The sequence below is a fragment of the Dipteris shenzhenensis genome, chromosome 24 (genome assembly GCF_047967505.1).
Source record: "Dipteris shenzhenensis isolate YYH24624 ecotype China chromosome 24, Dip_SZ_1.0, whole genome shotgun sequence".
Taxonomy (NCBI): Eukaryota; Viridiplantae; Streptophyta; class Polypodiopsida; order Gleicheniales; family Dipteridaceae; genus Dipteris; species Dipteris shenzhenensis.
Window position 1 is genome coordinate 30,152,748 of NC_141619.1, and position 26,258 is coordinate 30,179,005.

The 26,258-nt window shown below is 46.7% G+C and overlaps 1 protein-coding gene across 1 annotated transcript in view; it reads right to left on the bottom strand.

The window, feature by feature from the left end:
• Nucleotides 1–8,606: 8,606 nt before the first annotated feature.
• The window catches only part of LOC147886472 (O-fucosyltransferase 29-like), a 68,520-nt gene continuing 50,868 nt past the window's right edge, over nt 8,607–26,258 (bottom strand). Inside the window, exons 7-10 of the mRNA XM_087395175.1 lie at nt 24,860–25,041; nt 24,481–24,583; nt 24,039–24,370; nt 8,607–9,830 (exon numbers count right to left, since the gene is read on the bottom strand). Of these exons, the coding sequence (XP_087251301.1) occupies nt 9,407–9,830; nt 24,039–24,370; nt 24,481–24,583; nt 24,860–25,041 (1,041 nt within the window). The 3' untranslated portion in view covers nt 8,607–9,406. The remainder of the gene's footprint in view (nt 9,831–24,038; nt 24,371–24,480; nt 24,584–24,859; nt 25,042–26,258) is intronic.

A 26,258-nucleotide genomic window follows, 5' to 3' on the forward strand; every position in this document is an offset into this window, starting at 1 on the left:
CTATCTGAACCTATGAACGCTTGATCATTAGAATGACCTTTGTGTGCATGAATGGCCTGAGTCCTGAGTTCTTCACCAAGTAAAACTGACTGAATTTCTTTCTGTATCGAAATTTATCGTTAAATGGTAATACTCTGATCTAGATTCTCGTATCCCTCTCCTAGTCCATTTAGGATGACTTGAACCATTTTTGTTGGATTCATGGTCTCTCCTACTACTACGAGTTGATTGTCATAGTCTTTGATCCTTAAGCATGACCGATTTCACTTTGCTGTTGCGGAACTCTGGTTGATTTAGTTTCTCAGTGTGAGAATCCTGGAAGTATTCTTGGACTCGTAGAGAGTTGCAAACATATCCCATGCTTCTTTTGATGTCTTGACGGTATTGAGTTGTCCTATCATGATATCTTGCACATTCAAGATTTCTTCCTATATCGAAATTTGCCGTTAAATGGCAATATTCTGATCTAGATTCTCGTATCCCTCTCCTAGTCCATTCAGGATGACTTGAATCATTTTTGCTGGATTCATGGTCTTTCCTGCTGCTACGAGTTGATTGTTGTAGTCTTTGATCCTTAAGCATGACCGGTTTCACTTTGCTGTTGCGAAACTCTGGTTGATTTAGTTTCTCAGTGTGAGAATCCTGAAAGTGTTCTTGGACTCGTAGAGAGTTGCAAACATAACCCATGCTTCTTTTGATGTCTTGATGATATTGAGCTATCCTAGCATCACATCTTGCACCAAGCGAGTTCCATTTTAAAATATATGGACCATCTGTACCATCTCAAGGCCATAATAGGTGTATAAATTCACATGTCCATTCAACCATATTACAAATGACATGGTACATCCCAAGGGGTTTAGAAACATAGTAAATCCAGTCTTACAAATCAGAAAGACTCGCCAAACCACCAAAGAAAAATTTTTGGGGTTTTCCATTGATATCTGACATTACCCAAGCTTTACATTGGATATTAAGTCGAGACATAATCCCAAAAAACAAAGATCCCCAAGGGGAAGTGTGTGTGTGTGTGTGTGTGTGTGTGTGTGTGTGTGTGTGTGTGTGTGTGTGTGTGTGTGTGTGTGTTTATCCTCTAAATGCAATATGAAGATATTAATATTTAAAACGCTTAACCTAAAGAGTACAACTTCAATTCTATAAAAGTTCTAGATGCACAGGTGCAACTTGAAGAGTTTAAGTAATGATCTCGTGACCCTCCCCTTATTCTGGAGGAAACATTTTGAAGAGTTTACAAAATCAATTAAGATTGTAGGCACATGATGTTGAAATGGGCAATTTTATAATCATGGCTTCATCTCCTCCATAGGCCGCATTACGACATTCTCATCAACATGGTGGGTATGTAATCTTGTCAGGGTGTCCTCCATTATAGCTCTTTTGTCACAATCTTATGGCAATCCATCAAGAGCTTGATTCTTGTTCCTCCCCTGTGTGAGTTGTCATGCAATGCACCTGCACAGTCTATGATGAAGATGGCCACTTGGCCAAACAACTAACCCATAGTAAAGGAATCCGATTTCCGTGACCATTTGCCCTTATTCTTTGGCCATGTCTTAGGACTTGCATACAACTCCGGTGCAAACCAAGAATATCCATTTTGGGGAGCGAATGCCAATGGGCTTATTCTTGGTTCCATGTAGACTCTTCCCCCATCGAAGATTCCCACCTGCACCAATTTATCATCACGTGTGCAATCTAGAACATAATTACAAGCATTCAAATTGATACATGTGAATTTTGCTTATGCCCTTAAATCGATGCATTTACAATGGTGGCTGCAATTTCCAAGGCATTCTGGAAAAACAATCATGCTCACAACTTTGTGATTGGGGAATGCCATGAAAAGCGAGATTCTTCTAGGGGATTATGTTTTCTCACCCAACTATTGTACGATACAAAGGAGGGAGGGAGAGACATGGATAGTACCTCCATTGAAGAATGAACTAATCTCTTTGTCATGTGTATAGCCTATTGCTCGACACATAGCTCTATGCATCACAGACATTGCTAACTCTGTCTTTAGCGACAAATGCACTCGTGCATTATCCTTTTTGAGTCTCTTCCTAACATAGGACAAAGTTGGCGTGAAACCTAAAACGCCTTGAACTTGCACTCGGTACATCCTTCCTTCCAAGCCCCACCCAAATATTCATGGTGTGTCAATGTTGCTTATAGAAAATATACAATGGAAGACACGAGTCAACAAACTGAGGGCATAGTTCAATATGTTTCCTCCCTTCAAGATTTGCAAGATCAATGCTTAGCTCAAACCCACTAGCCATCTGAGCATAATGAACAAGGACACTAGTTGTTGCTTATTCCTACTAACCCTCTCTCTCTAGCATTGTTTCTAGCAGCACGCGATTATTGGATTGTCCGTAGGCTCAACTTATCCTCTCTATTAACAGACAAGGTAATCTTTTACTTTAGTGAATATTTGCAATTGATTTGTTATATCCCCAAATACTTGAGGGAAAAATTGGTTCACTATCCCACAAACCTCGAGCTTTGACATTTGCCCATGCTCTTGCCAAGGAATATAAAAGTTTTCAAATACTTGCTCTTGCATTTTGAATAGCAAAGGTTTAGTAGCTTTAGTGGCCCTACTGTCTTCGTCGCTCAATCAATATGTTGGATTGAGAACTATGGATGAGCATTTGAATCTTGAACTTCAGCTTTTCTCTTTCTCCCTACTAAGTTGTCGTGGTGAATGGTTGTATGATGATCTAAAGCACACATAATCATTAAGTGGTTTGAAAAATAAAACATGACAATTGTACATGGTACAATAATTTCAGCCAAAATACACACAGTGACAAGTGTCGCAATGAAAAGTACATAAGTTCAACATCCACACCATCCAACAGTATGCTGTGGGAGAAGCTCACAATGTCATAATATAATTACACGTCTACACCATCAAATAGAAAATCGATAAAAACTACCTATGTCCAAAACTTTGAAGTAGTAAATGACGGACACATATGTGATAATGGTACAAACCGTACGTAACCTATATTGAGTAGATGTTTAAACCTTCGAAAATCGAAAACCTGCAAGAGTCACTGGTGGGTCAGAAAGATGCAAAAAAGGTGGTAAAAGCTAGAACAAGTAAACGTTTAATAGCATCACATAACCAACATGATCTAGATCATAATTTGAGATCACACATCTAGTTTGAAAGGTTGTCATTAAGGTGGATCGACTAGCAGAAGCAAGCCATGACCTCCCTTGCACCAATGTGTGTGTGTGTGTGGGTTGTGTGGACATATAGGAATTGTAAAGTCTTTGGTGATCCTACTTTCACTTTGTTTGGCCTTTTTAGGCGTTCTCTGCAGCAATCTTTCTTTGATTGCTTGCAAACCCGCTGCATAGATCATGAGGTCTTTTTGGCATATACTGAAATTTTCAATTGATGTAATTATAGCACCTTATTTTGAGGTTGCTACTCATATAAAATAATTAATCAAAGATTTCACCCCAAAAAAAAAGTGTGTTGTGCGTGCATGCATGCGTGCGTGCGTGTGTGTGTGTGTGTAATACTAGATCATAGCGAGATGATTGCGATTGGCAAGAGCAAGCCCGACTATAATTCTCTATCGCTTAAGTGTGCACGTCACTCAAGACCAGGTGATTTTGAGTCTCGTGACTAGTATTAGGAAGCCATCACCTCACCCTGAATAACAAAAGCAAACGTAAAATAACATGAACACAAATGCAGTAGATTTGAAGGCCTCCCATCCATATTCAAATGTATCTCTAATGCTCTTGCACTTCACAGCAAGTTCCTAAAGGCAAGGATGTGCAACGTTTCATGATGTTTGATTAGTTGAAATCTGTAGGAGTGTTGCATTTTTCTCTGAAATCTGTTGACTAGTTGAAATCTGTAGAGTTTGGTTTTAGCATTTTTCTCTGAAATTTATTCAGTCTGCTCGCGCCCTGGAGGGTGTCGCTTCTTGGAGAACCAATGGGCCGTCTCTGTGCCTAACTGGCAATCCTTCAAGCGGCTCATTTTTTAGCTCTAGACCTCTTTAGTTCTACTCTTCTGATGCCTTCAATAGATTCCCAAATTCACGACTCTGAGTTTCTTTAAGTTTTAGAGACCCATGCTTAATCTGTTTTCCTAGATTGGTTCATATGGCGTGCACTTGCTTACATATCGGTTTCACTAGAGTTTTGGGGCCTGCTGAAGGAGACAAAGCTATCAATTTACACCTCAAAGGGTAATCCAGATGAAGTGTAAAATAAATCACAGGAGTGTTCGGTACTCATCGTCAGCATAGTGTGAGGGAGAGAGGAGGACGAATTCTCGTGCACTGTTGCGAAGGAGTCGAGTTAGACAATTTGAGTTGCAAGACGGCACTCAATCTGTGGAGAAATGAGGTAGGAAACTCAGGACTAATGCTGCATGCCTGCGTTGAAGGGCTGGATTTCAACTTCTGATTCCTATCCAAAGCGAGCAGTATGATGGGCAAATTCTTGGGTCCCGATGACACTGCTTCTCGCTTGTCCACCAGTGAGCTGCGCACCTGCATCAAGAGATCAAAGCTCTCTAGCTTCTGGCACCTGCTCTTCATCCATCTTGCCATCTCCTCCCCCTCTCGTTATCCTATCCCTCCATTATCTTCGTCTTTGTTTTCCTTGCAGTACGGCCTGTCTAGATGCCCTCTTGATCGGTCCTGCACAGTATAAGTAAGTCCATCCTCCCGCAATGGATGAGATTTTCCTCCGTCTTTATGCTTATACATAACTTGCTACTGTCTAGTAAACCTTTGCTGCCCTTGTTCGTCTTCCTTTACAAAATAATCCTACCGTAGCTGCATCGCACATGGTAACTCCGAATCGGACAACTTCAAATCCATCTAAAACACAAATGTCCGTCGTGGGAGACTCAAAATCCAGCTTCGGAGAGAGAAGAGAGAAGACCCTAGATCTTAGAGAGAGAAGAAGCCACTTAAAATTGAACAAATGCAAGAGTACGCTCATACATACGCCCCAAATCGTAGCGTAAAAAATCTGAGCTCTATGCGACAGCTAGAAGAGCGCAAGAGATTAATCGCTTGGCAGTTCCTTCGGCCAAAAAACGGAAGTTCTATGAACAGTATCAAAAGCCGAGAGACGCCAAGCTGATGGAAGAACAAAACTGTAGAGGAAAGAGAAGGTAAGCTTAGACGCATAGAGAAAACTCTGGAAAGAAGAAAGTGAAAATGGATGCACGAACATCCTAGTTAAACAATCATGTTCAAGCTCGCTCAACGTTCGTGTATGGTCCTGAACGAAGAAAGAAGAGATACCAATCAGGTTTACAATGTCTTTTGTTGGAGATAGTGCACGTCGGCTGCGTGTTGTCTCTGAGTGTAGTCTTTGTTTGTGAGAGACATGAGTTGTACGTGATGGAGTTACAGCAAAATGATGGAAACGAAGACAGAGAGGAGGAGAAAGAAAAGGACGAACGATTGATTTGCAAAGGCCATGGTGTATAAAGATGTGCTTGATGAACAAATGAGCTGTCTGAACTGCAGTCAAGGTCTTCTTACAAAGAATAAAGTGAGCCTGCTTGCTAAATCTATCCATGATAGTCCAAATCATATCAAAACCCGAGATAGTTGTAGGAAATCCAGTAATAAAGTCCATAGAAATCTGCTCCCATGGCCCAGATAAAGGCATAAGTAAACCTTGATATTTACCCTTGTAGCTCTTGACTTTTTGACAAATAAGACATTGTGCAATAAAAGTTGCAACATCTACTTTAAGCTTAGGCCAGAAAAAATCTTGAATTACAGTTTGATACGTAGCAACGATGCCTCTATGTCCCATGTAGGGTGGCTGATGTACCTCTTCTAGTATCAAGCATCGAAATGGTGCAGTGACACACACACAAGCGCTTTTCATAGAATAGATAGTCATTATGAATGGAATACGAGGCCATAGGGGTGCTATTAGCTTGCTTAATATCATGCCAAATTTCTAAAAAGTCTCCATCAGTAGGATAGTCTACCTTCATAGGCTCGAAAGGGTCTCCCTCGATGACTGAGATATTATTTATGCTAGGTCGACAACTCAATGCATCGGCAACTACATTGTCTTTACCTGGTTGATATTGGATCATCAGTTTAAAGCTGTCAATAAAGGCAGCCCATTTAATGTGCTGATTTGAGATCACCGGCTGAGTAAGGGGACGTCTAAGACTCTAGTGATCAGTCTTAATGAGTAACTCGGAACCCATAAGATAGTATTTCCAGAGTTTTAAGAACATGCACCACAGCGGCTAGTTCTTTATCATACGTGGAATAGTTTAGCTCTATTGGTTTTAATTTATGTGACTCGAATGCAATTGGATGGTTATCTTGCATGAGCACAGTCCCAAAACCCTGTCCACTAGCATCAGTAACCATGACAAAGAAGGATCTCGTAAAGTCCGACATGGTCAAAACTGGTGGTCAATGGATGTGCCTTATGTGTAAAATTTCTAACAAATCTATAATAGAAACTACACAAACCTAGAAAAGATCGTAACTCATGGATATCTTTAGGTTGTGGCCAGTTTACTATCACTTCTAGCTTCTTGGGATCTACTTGAATGCCTTCAGCTGAAACAATGTGTCCAAGATATTCAATTTTAGGCTAGAAAAAAAAAAAATTTTCTGGATTGGCATATAGTTGGTTCTCATGTAAGAGAGAGAAAACAAGATCCAAGTGTTTCTCATGTTCCTCTTGACTCTTGCTATAAATCATGATATCATCAAAGAAAACTACCACAAAGTCCTGGTAGGGTAGGAAGATACAATTCATCATCCGACTAAATGTGGCAGGTGCATTGGTCAATCCAAAAGGCATAACAAGAAATTCATAGTGACCAGTTTGGGTTCTAAAAGTAGTCTTAAAAATATCAGGCTCGATCACTCTCACTTGATGATATCCTGACTTAAGATCGATTGTGGATCCTTTTAACTTATCGAGTAGATCATTAACTCTCGGAATGGAGTGTCAATTTTTCACTGTGATTTTATTTAAGGCACGATAATCGATGCACATCGAAAAGTTTCATTTTTCTTCTTGACAAGAAGAACGGGTGCCCAAGGTAAGCTACTAGGTCGAATTAGGCCTCTAGCCAAAAGATCTTCTATTTGGGTTTGAATCTCTTGCTGCTTAGTAGGATTGTGTCTATATGGTAATTTACACGGTGGTGCGCTACCTGGAATAAGGTCAATCTTATGATCCTCAGGTCTAGATTGAGGTAGGCTAGGGGGTAACTGTTCCATAAAGCAGTCGTCATAAGTAGCTAGAAAAGGATCCAAAGGCTCTTGCTTAGTTTTCTTAGTCTCAGGACTAGCCTCAATCTTATTGACCATAACCAGATATGTCTTTTCACGTTTGCGCAAAGCTCTTTTAGCTTGCACTACTACACATAGATCCTATTGCGATGCCATAGTATCAAAATTGGCAAGCTTCCTTTGAAACAAACGTCTAGCCACAAGGCTAGGCATGGGCACAAGACGACACGGCTAGACATAGCCACTAGATGACATGAGCTGCCTGGCGAAAACCTATTGGAAATAGACTTTTGTTGGTAAAAATCAATTGGAGGGACACTTTTTTAAAAGTGTCAGTATAGCACTGTTTTGTAAGGCAGTGCTAATAAACTGTAGCTCTAACTGAATGATCACAACAATTGCAAGGCCTTAGCATTGAATGTCAAAAACACGTCAAAATGTGAAACGTGAAACGAGAGGCAAAAATCCCTTGTTGAAAAGTTGACACTCCAATTGAGGGAACCGTTCTACTATCAAAAGGTTGAGACCATCTGTTTAAAAGCTTCCAAACTAGCTCAACACAAAACCTAGTAAAAGATGTACACATGGCCCTTGCCAATTGGCCCCCGGTGGAGGGCGGGAGGTGGCTGAGAGAGAGAGAGAAGGGGGGGGGGGGGGGGGGGGAAGAGGGCAACATAGCCCTAGCAGAGATGGCAAAAGGCAAGCAAAGCAAGGTCAAGAGTAGGCGAGGGGGAGGGTAGCTCAGAGATTAGATGGGAAGCATTGTAATAATAAGAAAATACCTCAATTTGCTCTATGCCACATAAGGCCATCTAAAATGGTAGCTGCATTCATTCTGCAATTAATGAGGAGATCTCACTGTAAAAAGCATTGAAAATGCTCATTACAGTAAATTGCATATGTTATTGTATTGAAAATGCTCATTACAGGAACTTGTATATCTAATTGTATTGAAAATGCTCGCTACAGAACTTGGATTTCTTATTGCACATTAGATGTTACAGTTCGAAATATGAGCCAAAGAATCTGCACAACAGCGGGAATTGGATTGATACATAAGAATCAAAATGTATGTGCATTTGCTCAAGCTGAAGTTGTACAAGATAAGCGTAATCATGAACAGAAAGAGGAGAGCCGTTGATTTCCAGGACATGAAATTAAAAGGGTACATTCAGGATACTCAGGGAATTTTTAAGATCTGAAAAACAGAAATCTCACTTTAAACACCATTAAAAATGCTCATCACACAAACTTGCTTAAAAATACTGAAAATGCTCACTACGGAAATTTCCATATCTATTATACATCAGATATTACAGTTTGAAATATGAGCCAAAGAATCTGCTCGACTGCAGGAAATGGATGGATACATAAGTATCAATATCTATGTGCATTTGCTCAAGCTCAGGAAATGGATGGATACTTATCAATATGTATGTGCATTTGCTCAAGCTCCCGTTGTACATAATAAACAGATCCTTACACAGTGTCAGATCTTCAGAGTGAAAAAGGAAAAGCGGTGACTACCCAGACCGATGAGAAGCCAGGGCTTCCACCATATCATGGTCTCTCTAAGAATCCCAGTTATTGAACCGTTCACTCCTTAAATTGTGAGCTTAAGTTCTGTGTGTATCTGAATAGCTGTTGACCCAAGGTGCTTGGGTAAAAAACAATCCAGTAATACTGAGACAATGTCTATTTCACAAGGAACCCTCTCCCCCTCCCCGGCGGGGGAATAAGAAAGAAATGAGAGAAAAGAAAAGCTCCAGATGGTGCATCCAGAAAGGAAAAAGAGACCTTTGCAAATACACCCTTCCCCTTCCGATGAATCCACAGTGCCATCATTTTGACTGGGACCTGAGAATGCATAGAGAACCAAAGAATATGACAGCCCTGTGGGTGCATTTATGTACTCTTTTTTTACATCTCTGATGTTTTTTCAATCCTCAACATCTTTTAGTATTTGTCGTTTGTCATAGCTGTATGTGTAACGTCCCTTAACATGCTTCAATGAAGCAAATCTTGCATAGTTGAAGCTCCATCCAACTCCCTTTGCTCCATGTCTCAGCTACAAGAAGTCTCTGTAAAATAATCAATCCAAAGCCACTTCACTAATCTGAGAGCCAGCGAATTCCCTCTGATTCTCTGCCTTCCATTTGTACAATTGCACTAGCCTCGCTGTCTAGATCTGCTTGCTGGATTGAAAGATTCTCATCCTCTAAGTAGTCATGGTCCAGTTCATCAGTATTATGAGGTTTACCGGCAATGCCTACAGCCGTTTGCACTCTTGCTTCTCCAATCTGTTCTCGTTGTTCAGCATTTGCCTTCTCTTCTTCATTTAGACAAATGCAAGAATCAGGAAATTCAACAAATTCTCCTCCTGACCTTATTTCATTTGGGTCTCCTATAAAACCCCTCTGGGCAATCCTCAACTTAGATGAAAAAACCTTCCATGTCATGTTGGGCCTAGAAAGAAAAATACTTCCAAGCTTCTTCACGTTCGGCTGTATAGTCCGTCTATGACCAAAGTAACGCCTGCAAGGAAAATCATAACAATAATTTGGTGACTAGCTCTCTTATAAGCATGGATGTGCATACTACTAACCCAGACCGCTCCTCTCCAACCTAGAAAACCTAGTCATTCACAAAATGGTTGTACAAGTCTTTAGGTGCACAATATTTGAGGCATGTTAGGTGCTAGCTTCATTTACAAAAAATTATTATCAAAATTTTAAGGTGCAAGCTTGGGAAAGTTTTGTATTTGAAATATTTGAAAAAAAAAAAGTTAAAGGGAGAGGGAGAAGGGGAGGGAAAATATTGCATGACATGTACAGAAGCATAGGATATACTTTGACGACTTAACACATACAGAAATGATCATCAAAAGCAAAAAAACCATGAGAGAAAAACTATGAGAGAATCTTACAATGGGAGGTCTGAGAATGAAAGGGGGGGGCTGAGAGATTGAGAGAAGCTAAAGAGAGGGAAAGGGGTTAAGAGATGGTTAAGAGAGCATGGACATTGAGAAAGAAAGGAAGGGAGTTTCTTAAAAGTCTTGGAAAGACAAACGGGTCTATGAGACTGAAAAAACTAGATACAATGAGCTGAATGGGTGGAGCCTCAAAGCCGGCATTTACACCCAAGACAGATACAACATAAACATTGAAACAATAATGCATAAAATGTCTAAGCCCATGGAGAGGATGGACGTTGTGGTGTGGCATCACTGTGATGGTACTCTAGAAGCTGGTGCAAGGGTCAGGCCTAAGGGAACACCAGGTGGTGTACGAGGCTACAGTGGCATAAAACCTGTGTTAGCTGTGGTAGAGCGCTTGCAATGGTCGGTGTGTGTGGTCCACTATGATCTCCTAGCTATGCCACTATCACACCCATCAATCCATGTCTCCAACCTGTTGAACATGGAGGGAGGATCGCCGACCCTGATCTGTGCATCGAGCTGCTAGCAAATCTGTGGTGTATCTTGCTCCAGGGCCTCCGCTCTGCTGTCTCCTTGGGACCTGTTGGTCCGTACTAAGCTATCTGGCTGGAAAAAATCAGCAATCATGCTATAAGTGGAGTCTGGCTAAGAGGGCGAAGAGAAGGCGAGGTGGGAAAGACAGGGCTGAGAGCTGTGAGAGGGTCGAGAGAGGTTCAAGGCACGAAAGGAAACGCCGTAAGTAATGTGGAAGGAGTAGTTGTGGAATCAAGCAAGTTTTTAGGGGGTTTTAAGGGTGCTAATGGAAGCAAGGTGCATTCCAAAGTCTCAGAATGCTTTGTACAGCACCTTACGATAAGGTGTGATCTTTGAATCAATCATGATTCACAACCGTTCTCAATGTGAGAAAGAGTACTGAGCCTTCACAGGGAGAGATGCCGTCAAGAGTATTGTCCAAAATGGCTTATTCCTAGATGCATCTACAAGCATATTAATTACGTGCATGTACAAGCTCCCAAGGAAAAGAGCACCTCATATAGTCATACAGGAACATATTCGCATGGCATGGGAAGACTCCTTACCTTATCATTACTATAAAGACAAAATATTCCCATTCATTTGTAACGCTTGCAATGGTCGGTGTGTGTGGTCCATTATGATCTCCTAGCTATGCCACTATCACACCCATCGGTCCATGTCTCCAACCTGTTGAACATGGAGGGACGATCGCCGAGCCTGATCTGTGCATTGAGCTGCTAGCAAATCTGTTGTGTCTCTTGCTCCGGGGCCTCGGCTCTGCTGTCTCCTTGGGGCCTGTTGGTCCGTGCTAAGCTATCTGGCTGGAAAAACTCAGCGATCATGCTATAAGTGGAGCCTGGCTAAGAGGACTAAGAGAAGGCGAGGTGGGAAAGACAGGGCTGAGAGCTGTGAGAGGGTAGAGAGGCTCAAGGCACGAAAGGAAACACCAAAAGTAATGTGGAAGGAGTAGTTGTGGAATCAAGCAAGTTTTTAGGGGGTTTTAATAGTGCCTAATGGAAGCACTTCATGGTAAGGTGCGTTCCAAAGTTGCGGAATGCTTTGTACAGCACCTTACGATAAGGTGTGATCTTTGAATCAATCATGATTCACAACCGTCCTCAATGTGAGAAAGAGTACTGAGCCTTCACAAGGAGAGATGCCGTCAAGAGTATTGTCCAAAATGGCTTATTCCTAGATGCATCTACAAGCATATTAATTACGTGCATGTACAAGCTCCCAAGGAAAAGAGCAACTCATATAGTCATACAGGAACATATTCGCATGGCATGGGAAGACTCCTTACCTTATCATTACTATAAAGACAAAATATTCCCATTCATTTGTAACGTCATATTTTTAGCAAGGCTCATGCACACGAACAAAAACGTGTGATGTATTCGAAGCAGATTGCATGACATTAATGGAGCGTTTAGTAACATGCTAATAACATTACTAAAGCTCACAAAGGTCAATAGAAAAATATGATACAAGAAACTCAAAAGAAACCGGTTAGATTTTGTACACTTTTTCCCAAGATGTGCGCATTTAGTACCATGAGTTTGAAGTTTAAATTACAAACACAAATTAATTGAACTAGAACCCTGAATGTTCAATGTGGAAAGATTCCTTGCCTCAACTCAAGCGAGCGGCAAGCTACTCCACAGTCACATCCCCTCCGTATAACCACTATGACTGAAACCATTAATGGACCACATAAATGATAGCTACATATATGTAGATGAATGCATGGACATGCCCAAACTCATCCTCTAAACATAGTGCAGTTTCAATCTCATAATAATCACTCACAAGGTTAAAACCATTAACTCCATCATGCATAGCACAGACTAGCTACTATGGCATTCCCACCGACGTCGTCAGTGCCCAATGGTGGGTATAGACCATAGTATAAACATGTTCTCTCACACATACAAACACCCACACACACTTGAGCATCCATTTATACAAAGGTCTTCGTACTGAGTTTCTATCAGCACTCCGACAATAAGAGGCAGACTCTGTTGTAACGAAGGCTAGAAGGCTGATCAAAAAGTAAACGACATTCTCTTCGTTCTAGGTACAAACGAGCAAGAGTGCTTGGTCTCAGCTAAGTTCACAGAGACCACGATGCAGCTTGTAAGAGAGAGAGAGAGCTCCTGCGAGCTTCCCCTCCCCCCTCGCCGTTAGCCCCTACCTCCCCTTCGCTCCCCCCCCCCCCCCCTCGCCGCGTCCACCTCCACCCCTCCCGTCCGCCCTCGACCCCCGTCCCCTCTCCTCCCCCCCCGCCGGCACCCCGCTACCCCTCGCCTCACCTCCGCCCCTCGCTCCATCCCGCCCCTCGCCTCACCTCCGCCCCTCGCCTCACCTCCGCCCCTCGCTCCAGCCGCCCCTCGCCCCATCCCGCCCCCTCGCTCCATCCCCGCCCCTTACCTCCGCTCCATCCCGCCCCCTCGCTCCAACCCGCCCCTCGCCCCCGCTCCAACCCCCCCCCCTCGCCGCCGCTCCAACCCCCCCCTCCGCTCCATCCCGCCTCGCCTCGCCCGCCTCCGCTCCAGCCCGCCTCGCCTCGCCTCGCCCGCCTCCGCTCCATCCCGCCTCACCTCGCCCGCCTCCGCTCCATCCTCGCCCGCCTCCGATCCATCCCGCCTCGCCTCGCCCCCTCCGCTCCATCCCGCCTCGCCTCGCCTCGCCCGCCTCCGCTCCATCCCGCCTCGCCTCGCCCGCCTCCGCTCCATCCTCGCCTCGCCGCCGCTCCAGCCGCCCCCTCCGCTCCAGCCGCCCCCTCCGCTCCATCCCGCCTCGCCGCCTCACCCCCAGGCTCCACCGCCGCTTCATCTCTTCTTGGGTGGCAGCCTGTTTTTCTTCATCGGAAGCTTGCAGTTAGTCTTGGCGGTATGGCGGCCCCCAGCCCGGATCCGGAGGCCCAGTCGGACCCTCCCTCTCCAGATGCCTACCGCGTTATCCTGACAGAGCAACAATCATCTCGTGTTCAGGAGGTAGCCAGTGACTTTGCTCGTACCTCTGTTTACGGTAGAGTCATTGGACACTCCCCCTCCAGGTCTACCATCAGGGACTGGCTCCAGTCCACGCTCTTGCTAGAGGATGGCCATATCGAGGAGGTGGCCCTTATGGGAAGGGGCATCTTCTGGCTCAAACTCTCCAGTGAGAAAGCTGCGAGCAATCTGATTGCCGGTTCCCCCACATCGGTGGATGGGAAGATCATCATGATAGTCCCGTGGTACCGTGGTTTCAGCGCAGCGGATTTCGACACTCGGTTCCGTATACCTCGCCACCCAGTGACACTCGTTTTTCCAGGGCTTGCTACTGAGCTGCAGCCGATTGTCAGGGACTTGGGCTCCCATTTTGGCTGGGTTATGCACGACACCTTTGCCGACGCGGTGACCACGGCAGGAGCTCCCCGAGTCCGTGTGGCTGTGGCGGATCCTGCGACTCTCCCTGCAGTGATCGAGATCGTTACAGGTGCCGGCAGTATCACCCAGAGCATGATAGTCACCGGACAGCCAGGTCAGTGCCTGCGGTGCCATGGCTTTGGGCACTTGGCGGCTACTTGTCCACGCTTTGCCAGCTCGTCTCGACCCTCCCCGCCCCCGCCCCCTCCGCCCCCACCTCCCCCCCCCGGACAGCCACGTCAGGAGGAGCCGAGGCAGTCGGAGCCTGGGCCAGAGGTAGTGGGCGGTTGGACCGAGGTTCGAAGGAAAAGAGGAAAGAATAAGAAGATTTCGGATAAAGGCAAGGAGGCAGAGGTCACCATTCCTGCAGCAGCACTCCACAGGCCTGACAGGCAGATGCCCCAGGGACCTGGGAGAGCCTCTTCTTCGACGGCAGCCCGCCCTCCACAGCCTCAGATCCTCCTCTCTCCCACCCCCCCGCCTTCTCCCCGGTTTCCCCAGTTTCCCCCCCCTTCGCCCGCCCCGCAGTTTCAACCCCCGCCTCCTTTTCCTCAGTCCCCTCCCCCTCCCCCTCCCCCTCCCTCTCAGCCCCAGTTCCAGATGCATCCCCATCCCCCTCCCCCCCCTGCTCCCCTCGCCCCTCCTACAGAGTTAGCTGCACCGTCGCCTTCCCAGCCGAGTGCAGCCTCCGCTCCACCTTCTCCGCCAGTCGCCTCCGTGGAGCCCGAGTCGCCTATCCCGCAGCCTCCTCCCCCTCCTCCCCCGCTTGCAGGACACCCGGTGTCTGTACCACCAGTGGAGCAGGTTTCCCTTCCCGCTAGCCCCCCAGTGGCAGACTCAGCTGGGTCTCAGCTCCAGGAGAGAGAGCTCCCTCGAGACTTTTACAGATCTGGCCCCTGGGACTACCTGGATGTGGCCGACCTTGGGACCTTCCCGGCTTGTCTCGACATTAGTATCTTCATGCTCCGCAAAGGGGCGGATGGGAGGATTGGTGCCTTGGCTCCCAGGGATGGCCCTAGCTTCGCCTTCACGTTCCTCAGCGATGGCACCGAGACCTGGACAGACGACTCGGTGTGGGAGGCTCTCAGAGAGCAGACACACGCCCAGATTTGCTCCTGGATAGGCCCGTCCGGTGGGCAGCTCCTCGAGACTCAGTGGTCCGAGGGCGATGTGCGCTTGCGGTGGCGTTGCGCTGCCAAACGTTTCCGATTGATTGTGATCCTCAGACCCCCCCTGGCATGGCCTCTTCCCCAGGATGTCAGAGCTTGGTCCCAACAGAAACTCCGAACCTTCTACGGGATGACTGCTTCAGAGATCTCGAGCTGGCTCGAGAAAGCATTTGTTCATGGCACTAGAGGCCTCTCGCCTTTGCTGAAGGTGTTGAAGAACGGGCAGGACGACCCCGTCTCCCCCTCCAAACCTTCTCACAAGCGGCAGCGCCTCCACTCCGATCTGTCTGATTCTTCTTCGACTTCTTCTGCGAGCAGACAGCTGTTCGCAGCCCCCCATCCCTCTCCATGAGCCTACACCTCGTATCCTGGAATGTGAACGGGTTTCACTCTTCGAGTACCCGTGGTCCCAAGAAGCTCATTTTGCGTCAGGAACTTCAGCCTGCAGTGATTGGTCGATTGGATGTACTGCTGCTCCAGGAGCACAAGCTTTCTGCGGCTCATGCCCGTAGCTGCGGGAAGGTTCTCCCCGGACGCTCCTACACTTATTGGGAGCCTTCGATCGGCGCACAGGGGAGGAGCGGGGGGGTCTGTACCTCCGTGTGCGAGCAGTTAGCTCAGTCAGTTTTCGGTCACGGCACGTTGATCCCAGGCCGAGCCCTTTGGGTAGGCCTGAATTTGGAGGGATCCAAGATAGGAATCCTCAACATTTATGCTCCCACAGACCTCAGATGCAGAGCCACCTTCTGGAGGACACTTACAGGGAGTCTTCCAGACATGGATTCCTGGATTGTTGGAGGAGACTTCAACAACCTGGAGACCTTGGAGGACCAGCAGGGTAGAGATCCGGAGTTCACAGGTATGGCTCAGGCAGAGCAGTCAGCTTGGGATTCTTTCATCTTCGCGACAGGAGGGAGGGACAGTTGGAGAGACCCGTCCTTCCGGCGTTGGCACGGGAGCCTGGACTTCTCTTGGGGCTTCCGCAGGGAAGGAGGCAGACTCCTGGAGCGGCTTGATAGGTTTTATGTCAGCGATTGGGCCATCAGCAGAGGTGGCCAGGCGGGCATTGTTCCAGGGACGACACTATCCGACCATGCGCCTGTGCTCCTCTCATTAGATTCGGCAGCCCAGACTCTCCCCCCCCGATCATGCAGGATTCCCGATTCCATCTTCTCGAGGGCGGACGTCCGTAGCAGCATTTGCAGTCTTTGGGACAGAGACTGGGGGGAGGGCATGGATCTGGCAGACTCGGTCGCGCAGGCTCTGCAGGAGTCCAGCCAGACCTGCCAGCTTGCAGCCCTACAGGTTCGACAGGATTGGTGGGGCAGAGAGAGAGCTCTTCGGAGGGACCTCGCCTCCATTCAGCGACTTCAGCAGTCTTCCCCGGGCTCGGAGGAGCTTCGGATCCAGGCCCTTCGAGCCAGAGCCCTCTTGGAGGAGACCCTCCAGCGTCGCTCCGAGTTCTCCTTTCACGCCTCTCTCTCCTTCTGGGCCCGGAAGGGTGACCGGATGTGCAGGGAGTTCTTCAGGACACACGGCCAGAGAGCTGCAGGTGATCAGCTACGGAGTCTCAGGACAGCGGATGGTCACATTGTTACGGACCCGGGGGAGGTCCTGGGGTTGGCCACTGACTTCTACAGGACCCTCTTCCAGCAGGAGCCACTTGCCCCTCGTGCTAGTCGTGACCGTGAGGAGGTGTGGAGGCACATTCCATCCCTGGTCCAGCCCAGCATGCAGGCGACGTTGTTGGCGCCGTTCACCGCGGACGAGATGTTGGAGGCCTTGATGGCTATTGATGGGCAGAAATGCCCAGGTGAGGATGGGCTATCCCGAGCTTTCTTCACCTCCTTCTGGGACCAGATCCATCAGCCCCTCCTTGCAGCTCTGCAGGGGATTTTCAGCAGCGGTCAGATGCCAGAGAGCCTTTCCTCGGGACTGATTTGCCTCATCCCGAAGGGAGGAGATAGACAGGAGATCCGCCAGTGGCGTCCGATCACTCTCCTTACCACTGCCTACAAAATCCTCGCCAAGATGATCAGTGCCAGAGTTCGACCTCTACTCCCAGACCTCGTCCATGACACTCAGACAGGCTTTGTCCAGGATCGCAGTATCCTGGATAATGTCTTCACCTTTTCAGAGGCGGCGGAGTGGGCTCAGTACAGCGGTTCACACCTTGCCATTTTACTTCTCGACTTCGAGAAGGCCTACGATCGCGTGGATTGGTCCTTTTTGGAGGGGACTCTGGAGCGACTAGGTTTCCCGGCAGGCTGGATTCAGGGTATCTCAGCTTTGTACAGGACAGCGTCTAGCAGAGTCATCATTGGAGGCAGGATGGGTGAGCGTTTCAGCTTGGAGAGATCAGTACGTCAGGGCTGCCCCCTGGCTCCTTATCTGTTTCTCTTCTTCGCCGAGGCCATGACTTACTACCTTCGGGCGAGGTCCACAGGGCTCAGGGGTGTTCGCCTTCCACTCCGGGAGGACACGGAGCTTCTGGACTCAGAGTACGCAGATGATACAGCCCTTTATGTCCAGGACGATGAGAGGATGCTAGAGAGGGTGCGGATGGCCCTGGAGGTTTTCTGCTCGGCCGCTGGTGCGAAAATCAACTGGAACAAATCAGTTGGTTTTCTCACAGACCCGGGGGCGTGTTCTCAGTGGGGGCGATTCCTGGGCTTTAGATGGATTCCACGTGGACAGACAGCTAGATACCTTGGCTTCCAGGTTGGCCTAGACATTACGCCAGCTCAGCAGTTTCTCCCGGTGCTAGATTCCATCCGACGGAAGCTGGCTTTCTGGAGCACTGCTAAGCTGTCCCTTGCAGGTCGTGCTTTAGTAGTTAACCAGGTCCTTCTAGCCACGGCTTGGTATGTGGCTTCCTGTTGGTGCTTCTCGAGATCCAGCGTGGCACAGCTCAGGAGGTTGGTTCGGAACTTTCTTTGGTCTGGGGAGGATGGGCAGAGAGATACCAGAGCCAGGGTTGCTTGGCAGACAGTCATTCTTCCGCAGGCGGAGGGGGGTCTGGGGGTCATTGATCCAGAGCTTCAGAGTCAGGCCTTGTTAGGCAAGCTTATCATCCGCGGTTTGACCCCAGGGGGGCAGACGTGGAAGATGTTACTTCAGCAGGGAGTCGGCTCTTGTGTCCCGCGCCGAGGTGGAGAGTGGCTACCGTCCTTCAGGTGGATCTTCACTTCCGCCCCGCTCACTCAGTCCCGCTCCCCACTCGTTCGTAGCCTCCTCATGGTTTGGAGGCGGCTCCGTCTCAGTCTCATTCAGTCCCAGCCCAGCTGTCAGGAGGAGATCGATCGCCAGCCGCTCGTCTGGAATGGGCAGGTCAGAGACGCCGAGGGCCTTCAGCTGGGGGAGAGATCACATATCAGGTGGGACGGCTGGATGAGGGGGCCAGCCAGGTCCCTTCGAGTTTGGAGGGACACGTACAGACATCTGGAGATGGCCGATCTGGCAGACGCAGCGGGAGGTGCACGCGGAGTCCAGGCGAGACGCACGGAGATCGACGGTGCGATCCCAGCCGCTTGGTTGGCTCCACCTGAGCCTCAGGTCCTCATGCCTGGAGACACCCACTGGCTGGGACAGTTCACCCCCCGTGGCATCCCACTGGTGGTCGCAGGACGTTTGGATGACTCCTCTATCGCCTTCTTCGCGGTTTCAGGGGACGGACGACTCAGGAGAGAGGATGCGCTCATTGACCCCCTACTCCCATGGCAGAGGGTTAGGGTCGTAGGCCTTCTGGGGAAGGTCTGGCATACCGACCCTAGTATCGAGCAGGACCAGTTGCAGCTTTGGCGTCTTTGGCTCTGGGAGGGGCGGGCCTTGTCAGAGCTTGAGTGGGACCCAGGAGAGTGGTGGTGGCCAGAGATTGTGACAGGACAGGGCAGACTTCCTTCTTCGCTTACAGCACGACTCTGGGCAGGCGAGTTCTCGGGAGGATGCAGAGCCGCCCCCCCACCCAGCGTCCTAGCTGGTACGCACAGGGTATTTCCAGGTTCTTTTTGCAGGCTTTCTGGAAGGCCTTGTGGGAGAGCTGGCGGCCGCGGAAGATCTCATACTTCCTGTGGCTTCTTACCCACAAAGGTCTTCCAGTGGGGAGCTGGTTGAGGCAGATAGGCCAGGACGGTTGCTGTCAGATTTGCCATGCGGATGAGGAGTCACCAAAACACTGCCTGTGGAGCTGCATGCGCGCCCAGGAAGTGTGGAGGTGGACTTTCGGGCTTCTTACTCGTGCAGCACCAGAGCTAGGAGTGATCACTTGGGGCGCGTTCTGTTGGTGCAGCACCGCACCTGGTCTTCATCACTTGTTCGAGGCATGCCAGCAGGACCCCACTTTCCTTATCACACAGGGGACGTGGGGGCCGCTCGAGGGTATCCCACAGCACCTAGCAGAGGCTGATACAGGAGTTCGGGAGAGGCAGCCAGTCTGGGAGATTATCAGCAGCATTACAGGATGGCACATCTGGACCTCGCGCTGCGCGCAGATCCTCGGTGGCACCTCCTTATCGACTGCCCAGATCATGGCGGAGATTTGGAGTGAGATTATTCATACCCTCAGAGGCCAGTGGGACCAGATTCAGGGAGACTCCCGGGCTGGTCAGGAGAAGCGGAGACGCTTCCTCCAGGCTTGGGATTCACAGAGCCTCTTCTTCGAGCAGACTACGCAGGGCCTTCGGTGGCACTACTCACCACCCCGATGGCTGTTCATTCACACTCAGCATATTCCTCCGTGAGAGTATGATTTATTATGCTACCTTTTGGGCTGCGTCCGGTTTGTGAACGCAGCCCGTCAGCTATAAGCTGACCTCTTGTATCTTGTTCTCGAAGTAATATAATTAGAACTGTTTTTTCGGCAAAAAAAAAAAGGTACAAACGAGCATCTAAGCAAAAAAGAATGCTTAGACGATCTTGTTGATAGGACAAGCCGCAACGCACCACTTAAGATAGGAAGAATTTGTCACAATATCAACAAGCTGCAAAATGGACAAAAAAATTCACAACAATTTGCATGTCCGCTAATATGGCGGGAACATATATCTAGATGTAACCAGGATCATGCCTAAACTCATCCTCTAAAAACACAACACATAGTACAATTTCAATCTCATGATCATCACTCGCAAGGTTGACAATCATATAATCATAAACTCCATCACACAAAGTGGGGACTAGCTACTATGACATCCCCACCAACGTCATCAGCACCCCATGGTGGGTGTAGAAAATAGTATAACATATGCTCTCACACATTCACATCCACACATCCATACAAACTTGAGCATTCATTTATACAAAGGTCTTCATACTGAGTTTCTTCTAGCACTCCAAGGTGAAGGGGAAACTTAGCTGTGCCAAACGCTAGCACTGAAGGAGAAGGCTAATCAAAAAAGTAGTCTACATTCTCTTCATTCATGCTACAACTACTTGTGAAGAAAATACAATTTCATTTTCACACTCTAGAGATATCGACAATCAACGAACACGAGATGCTAGATCCTAGCTTCTTGTGCAATCTATCCACATCACTGCACCACGCTCCTTTTCTTATAAGGTCAAATTGATGGCAAAGCCACCCATACAAACGGTTCCCTGGAATGGTCAATATATGAGAAGCGCAAAGCACTTAGGTAGCTATGTCGTTCCTAGAACTTAATGGGCATTCAGAAAAGAACAATAACTACAAAACGCTATTGATGCTTAATGCCTCTTTTTTAAAAGGCTATTGAGCTTATTTTCTATGTATTCATCTACATTATACAATCTATTTGGTAGTCCCCCAATTTGTAGAGACAAAGCGTCATCAGATCGTGTTTGATATTCTATGATTTGTTCATGAAGGGCCACTTTGATAGCTTGTTATCCACTTCTTCCGTCCTATTTTCTTCCACTAACTTCATCTAAGTGTTGATCATGTCCTACATAGTAGAAATACATTGTAGTGCAAAAAGAGAGATATTATATTGTTGTATTACCTCTTCAATAACTGCTTCCTCGCTTGCCGTGCTTTGGATTTCTTGTATTTTCCTCTCCATAGTTGCAGGTTGAATGTTGAGTTTTCGGATCTCAAATTGTAGATGAAAATCTGCTCCTGGGGTCCCAAAATACTCATGTGTTGATCACATCACCTCTAATATATTGTATGCTTGTGGGGGTCGCAGTAGCAAAGGCCTTTGACTTTGAATGTCCCATTTCGATGTATTTAATTTTTGTTTGACCCTCCATCTCGGCGTTAACCATTGAGTTGAGCTGGAGAGGTCACCCCAACTCAGAGTCGGGGAAAGATTCTTAAAGACCATAATTTTTCTTTGGTTTGGTAAAATCTCCTCTCCATCAATCATTCAACACTTGTGCGTCTGGCAAGAGAATGTGGCTAATTGTTGAATTTTGTGGGGCTCTTTTAGCTGTTCGGGCAACATCTATGTGAGTCTTCCTATTCATCTTCATCCTCTTCATATGTATGACTAGACTTGCTTCAGCTATCGTGCATATGTACATGGTCAACTCTCTCACACCACCTAGGGTATGCCTCACAAGGAGAGCAGCACCTCTAGTGTGAAGCTGGGTGTCTTTATCCCCTATCCTCCACCCTCTTTGAGAAATACATTGAGTTGGCATCAATTGTCGACATTCTGGGAGGATTGGTATAGTTCCTATATAATTGAGATGACATATTGCTAATTTCAACCACAGTAGAGAGCTTGTCAAGACCTCTAGCAGCACTACAAGTTTTGTCACAGCCAAGATATGAAGGCCACAACCTTGGCAAAACCAAGATAGTAATCTTCAACACTAAAAAGAGACAACTGTCATTACCCTTGCAAGGGAGCGCCTTAGGATTGTCACACTCTATGTCTACTGGGGGTAGTCTTCAAAGACCCAAGTTCACCATGACATCAGCAGCCCAAACAGGGTTGACTAGAGGACCTAATTCATTAGTGAGGCTTGAGTTACAGTGCTCCAATGGATCTCTGAGAGGATGAAATGAGTTGGATTCGAGAGGCTACAAGTCATGATGCTTTCATGCATCATCCGGGGTAAGAGATGCACTCCATGTTATTATCCAGGGTAAGAGATGCACTCCATGTTATTATATATAGAGTTAACAAACGTATCCCTATGCATAGATTCCTCTTTAAGAGTTAGAACCTACCTCAATGAAGCTCAACAATATGGCCAGACCAGAGTTTAAACACATGTTATCATTGAGGGGTCTCTCATCATTCATGCAGCTCGCAACTACAAGGGAGAAATGCTGAGGTTTCAATCTCATGCATGGCCATTTTGACAATCTTCTATACCAGGACTCCCTAAATGCCCTTGGTGGTTCAGCTTGCGGTGGATGTTGGGGAGAGCATGTGTTGCTTCCGTTCCACTTGCTGAGTGAATGCACTCAGATTTCCAGCGCTTACATGTGCTGAGATCATGTTCACCCCCTCCTCCCTTTTACTGGCTTTTTGCAAATTTTTCGTTTTTCCCATTTGTGGGTGACTGCTTGTGTCAGCCTTTTTGCGTTTTCCCTCTATTGAATAGTGTGTTACTCTCTGTGAGGAGGTGTGTACCTAAGGAAAAGCGAATTCAGTCACAAAGGGATGTTACGACTAAGATTAAAGCAACTGAAAAACTTTCTCTATCTGTTATTTCAGACCACAAAGGCCGCAGCCATTCCTTGTTCTTCTCCCAGTGATGGGATTCTCTTCGGTGGCAGCTTCTAAGATCTTAAACCTTTAGTAAGAGGGCACTAAAAGGAGCCTTAGGAAATATCTGGTGACATCTATAGATGCCACGTTAAGGTGTTATCACAAAGCCAGGGCTCAAGTGGGAAGCTCTTCAAGGGGCTCGAGCAATCAAACAGCAGCTACACGAGCACAGTGCAGCCCTAATATTTGCCAATACAAGCAGAGAAGCCCAGGCTTCAAAGAGAAGGAAACAAAGCTCAAGAGGATCTTGCTTTTTAACTCTGCGCTATAGATAGTCAGTAGCAGTAAATAGGCCAGTTCTAGGGAGGCAAAATGGTTTGAAAAGGATGGTGTTTGCAACAGCGAAAGTAATTCTCACTGCATGAGCACATAGAAGCAAGGCTTAAATGCCTCGAGGAGACCTCACAGCCTACGAAAGCATTTGCAACACATAAGACAGCACAATCAGTGCAAACTTGAAGAAGCAATATGCAACCACTTGAGGCCTCAGGAGAGGTGACTTAGTTGTGGCAACGCAATGGATTGCAAGCAACTAGTAGAACGCTTGGAGGCCACAAGAGAGCCAGGTAGCAACATGGCAAGCTTAGACCTTGAGGAATTGGCAAACCGAGCATCCATGACCCAGCAGCACTGTGTGACAGTATACAGCTCTTGAAAGCGAAGACTAGGAACAACTAGCCCTAAGCCAAGAACCAAGGAAGGCTGAAGCAGCGTGACACTGTCACCTACCTGCAAACAGAAGAAAGAAAAGAAAAAAAAATGATCGAAACACTAAGGAGCGCATAATCAGCAAAGTGCAGTCGGGCCTCCTGACTGCAGCAGCAGAAACAGGTCACCTTGCACTGCTACATCTGGTCTCATGAGCCTTTACATGAGTTCTTTACCTGTTCTCAATCACATGTTCTACTAATCTAGAGGCAATCACATAAATGTTTCATGACTCAAATTGAAGACAAGACACAAAGGAATTGGTAAACAAGAATGAGAGAAAAAAGGCAGGAGCACACCTGCTGCCTGCAAGAATTCGTGCCATATTCCCATTATAGTTTGTGATAAACACATCACTTTGCTCACACACGATGTAGTCAATTGCTGCCATGCGAGAAGCATACGGAATGAATGGCTCCAGTTCCTTATGACTGGCTAATGAATCTTTGCTGTGGAAGTTTGGGAACAGAGCCCTTAGAGGAGCTAAGGTATCTTCCCCACCATAGATTTCCCCTGAAGCAATATAGATATGAGCATCGGTGCTGAATCCCAGGGCTCGTAGCATCAATCCAACTTCTTCTGGAGTGTGAGGGCATTTCCCACTACGATGCTCACTCTCAGATTTTATTGGCTGTACAAACATACCAAATACTTTAAATGGTCAATAAGTATTACCCTGTATAACAATGACTGTAATCAGAATATGCATGCACAATTTGACCAGCTCATCAACTTACGTACAGATAGTGTAATCCAGCGTTTTCGAAGTTCACCTAGCTCTTTTTTTTCTTTTTCACCACCACCATAGTAGCAGCCAGTGAAAGCTAGCATATCAGGCTCAAACCTGCATCCATGATTGGAATACAAACAACAAATCAGAATCAAAGCTTTGCAACGTTCTATTAACTGATGCCTCACCGTGGTACCCATAAACTGAATCTAATAGATATTGCTTGGAGTGTATTTGAAACAAAATACTCTCTCTTCCTTTTACAAGTTGAGCTTCCAGCAGTCCCTTGACATAGAAACCCATTGCATCCTTTGATTGACAATCAAGACGTTGCTACGTCCACAAAACGGGGGAACCTCATGAGATGAAGTAATCACTTCTCAGCCAAACCTCAGATGTAAAGCAATATATCGCCTACTCCTCTGTTTCAATCTCTCTACCAGTGACTGGCCAAAATTTGTGATAGCAGGAGTAAACCGTAATGCATTGTAATTCACCCTGCAACGAAGTTTTTGCAGGTCTTCCTCCAAGTTATTTGCAAGTCTGTAATCAAACTTAGTCAAGCGAATAGCCTGCATTCAGCCAGGGCCCGAAAACTCAAATAAGAACCACAATCCACAAGAGATGCAGCGGTATGCAATATACAAAGACAATCAAATATCAAAAATCAATGATTCCTTTCCAAAACATCACATTGCAAAGAAACCCTGGGCATTGCATTTTGGGAAGCAAGAGTGGTGGGTAGGCAGCTCCTGAAGAATTTGAAGCAAGTATGCTGGTTCTCCTTTATAAATCCAAGGTGCAAAGAAACCAAATTTCTATGCAAAATACATAGCACACTTCATTAAAAGATCTAGATGGATTGGAACCCCTTGTGTCATGACTCATAAATAGACTCTAAGTGAATCCTTTCACAGTCGTGACTTGTCTTTTTAGCCCTGTAATGATCATAACCTCATCCTTAACCAGTAATAATGATTTATGCTCCCTGCTCACGTGGTCAAATTTCATTCTTTCAAGACTTCACATGAATTCAGTGATGTGTAATTACCCGTCAGCTGGTGTTATATTCACCATCAATGTACCACTTTGCTGGCAGCTACCTCCCTCAACCACACAAATGATGATCTCAATTAGCCTTTTCAAGTCAGCCAGCTCATTCTCATTCCAACTCGCACTGACATCCTTGTGGGATGCAAATATCCTTTCCGTTCTATTCCTTCAAAAGCCCAATTTTACCCTTGCCTTCTTTCTCCACCAAACTTTACTTCCAGCATACTTACCCTATACCTCTCCCCACTTTCCCCTTGATCTCTCAAGCCAACCCTTTACTCTTTGCATACTTCAATTCTATAACATTTCCTCTGTCTTCCACCATTTATCTACCTCCAGTACAACAAACGGAAACTCAACTAGAAAGAAGGAAAAAGCAAAAAATTGACACGCAGCAAATCAAAGTGCTGGCAAAATGAGTATGGAATCCCACTGCCAATCAGTCGCTCCACAAAAGATATCTCAACAAATTTTGTGACCTATTGCTAATCAAACTATCAGATCCTTCAATGAAGATACACCTTCCTTTGTCGTCAAACAATCAAACAGTATTCTCCAAAGAAGACAACGTTGCACAGGTCTTCCAGCCTCGACATGGATGATGAAAATTCCATTCCAACATCGTCTAACAAGTAATGTGATGCTTATTCCAATCAGGTATGTTAAAACCAATAAAAGCTAACTTTTGTCGCATTTGCTTGAAGATTCCACACTATTTTTCAATTGTAGAATGGGT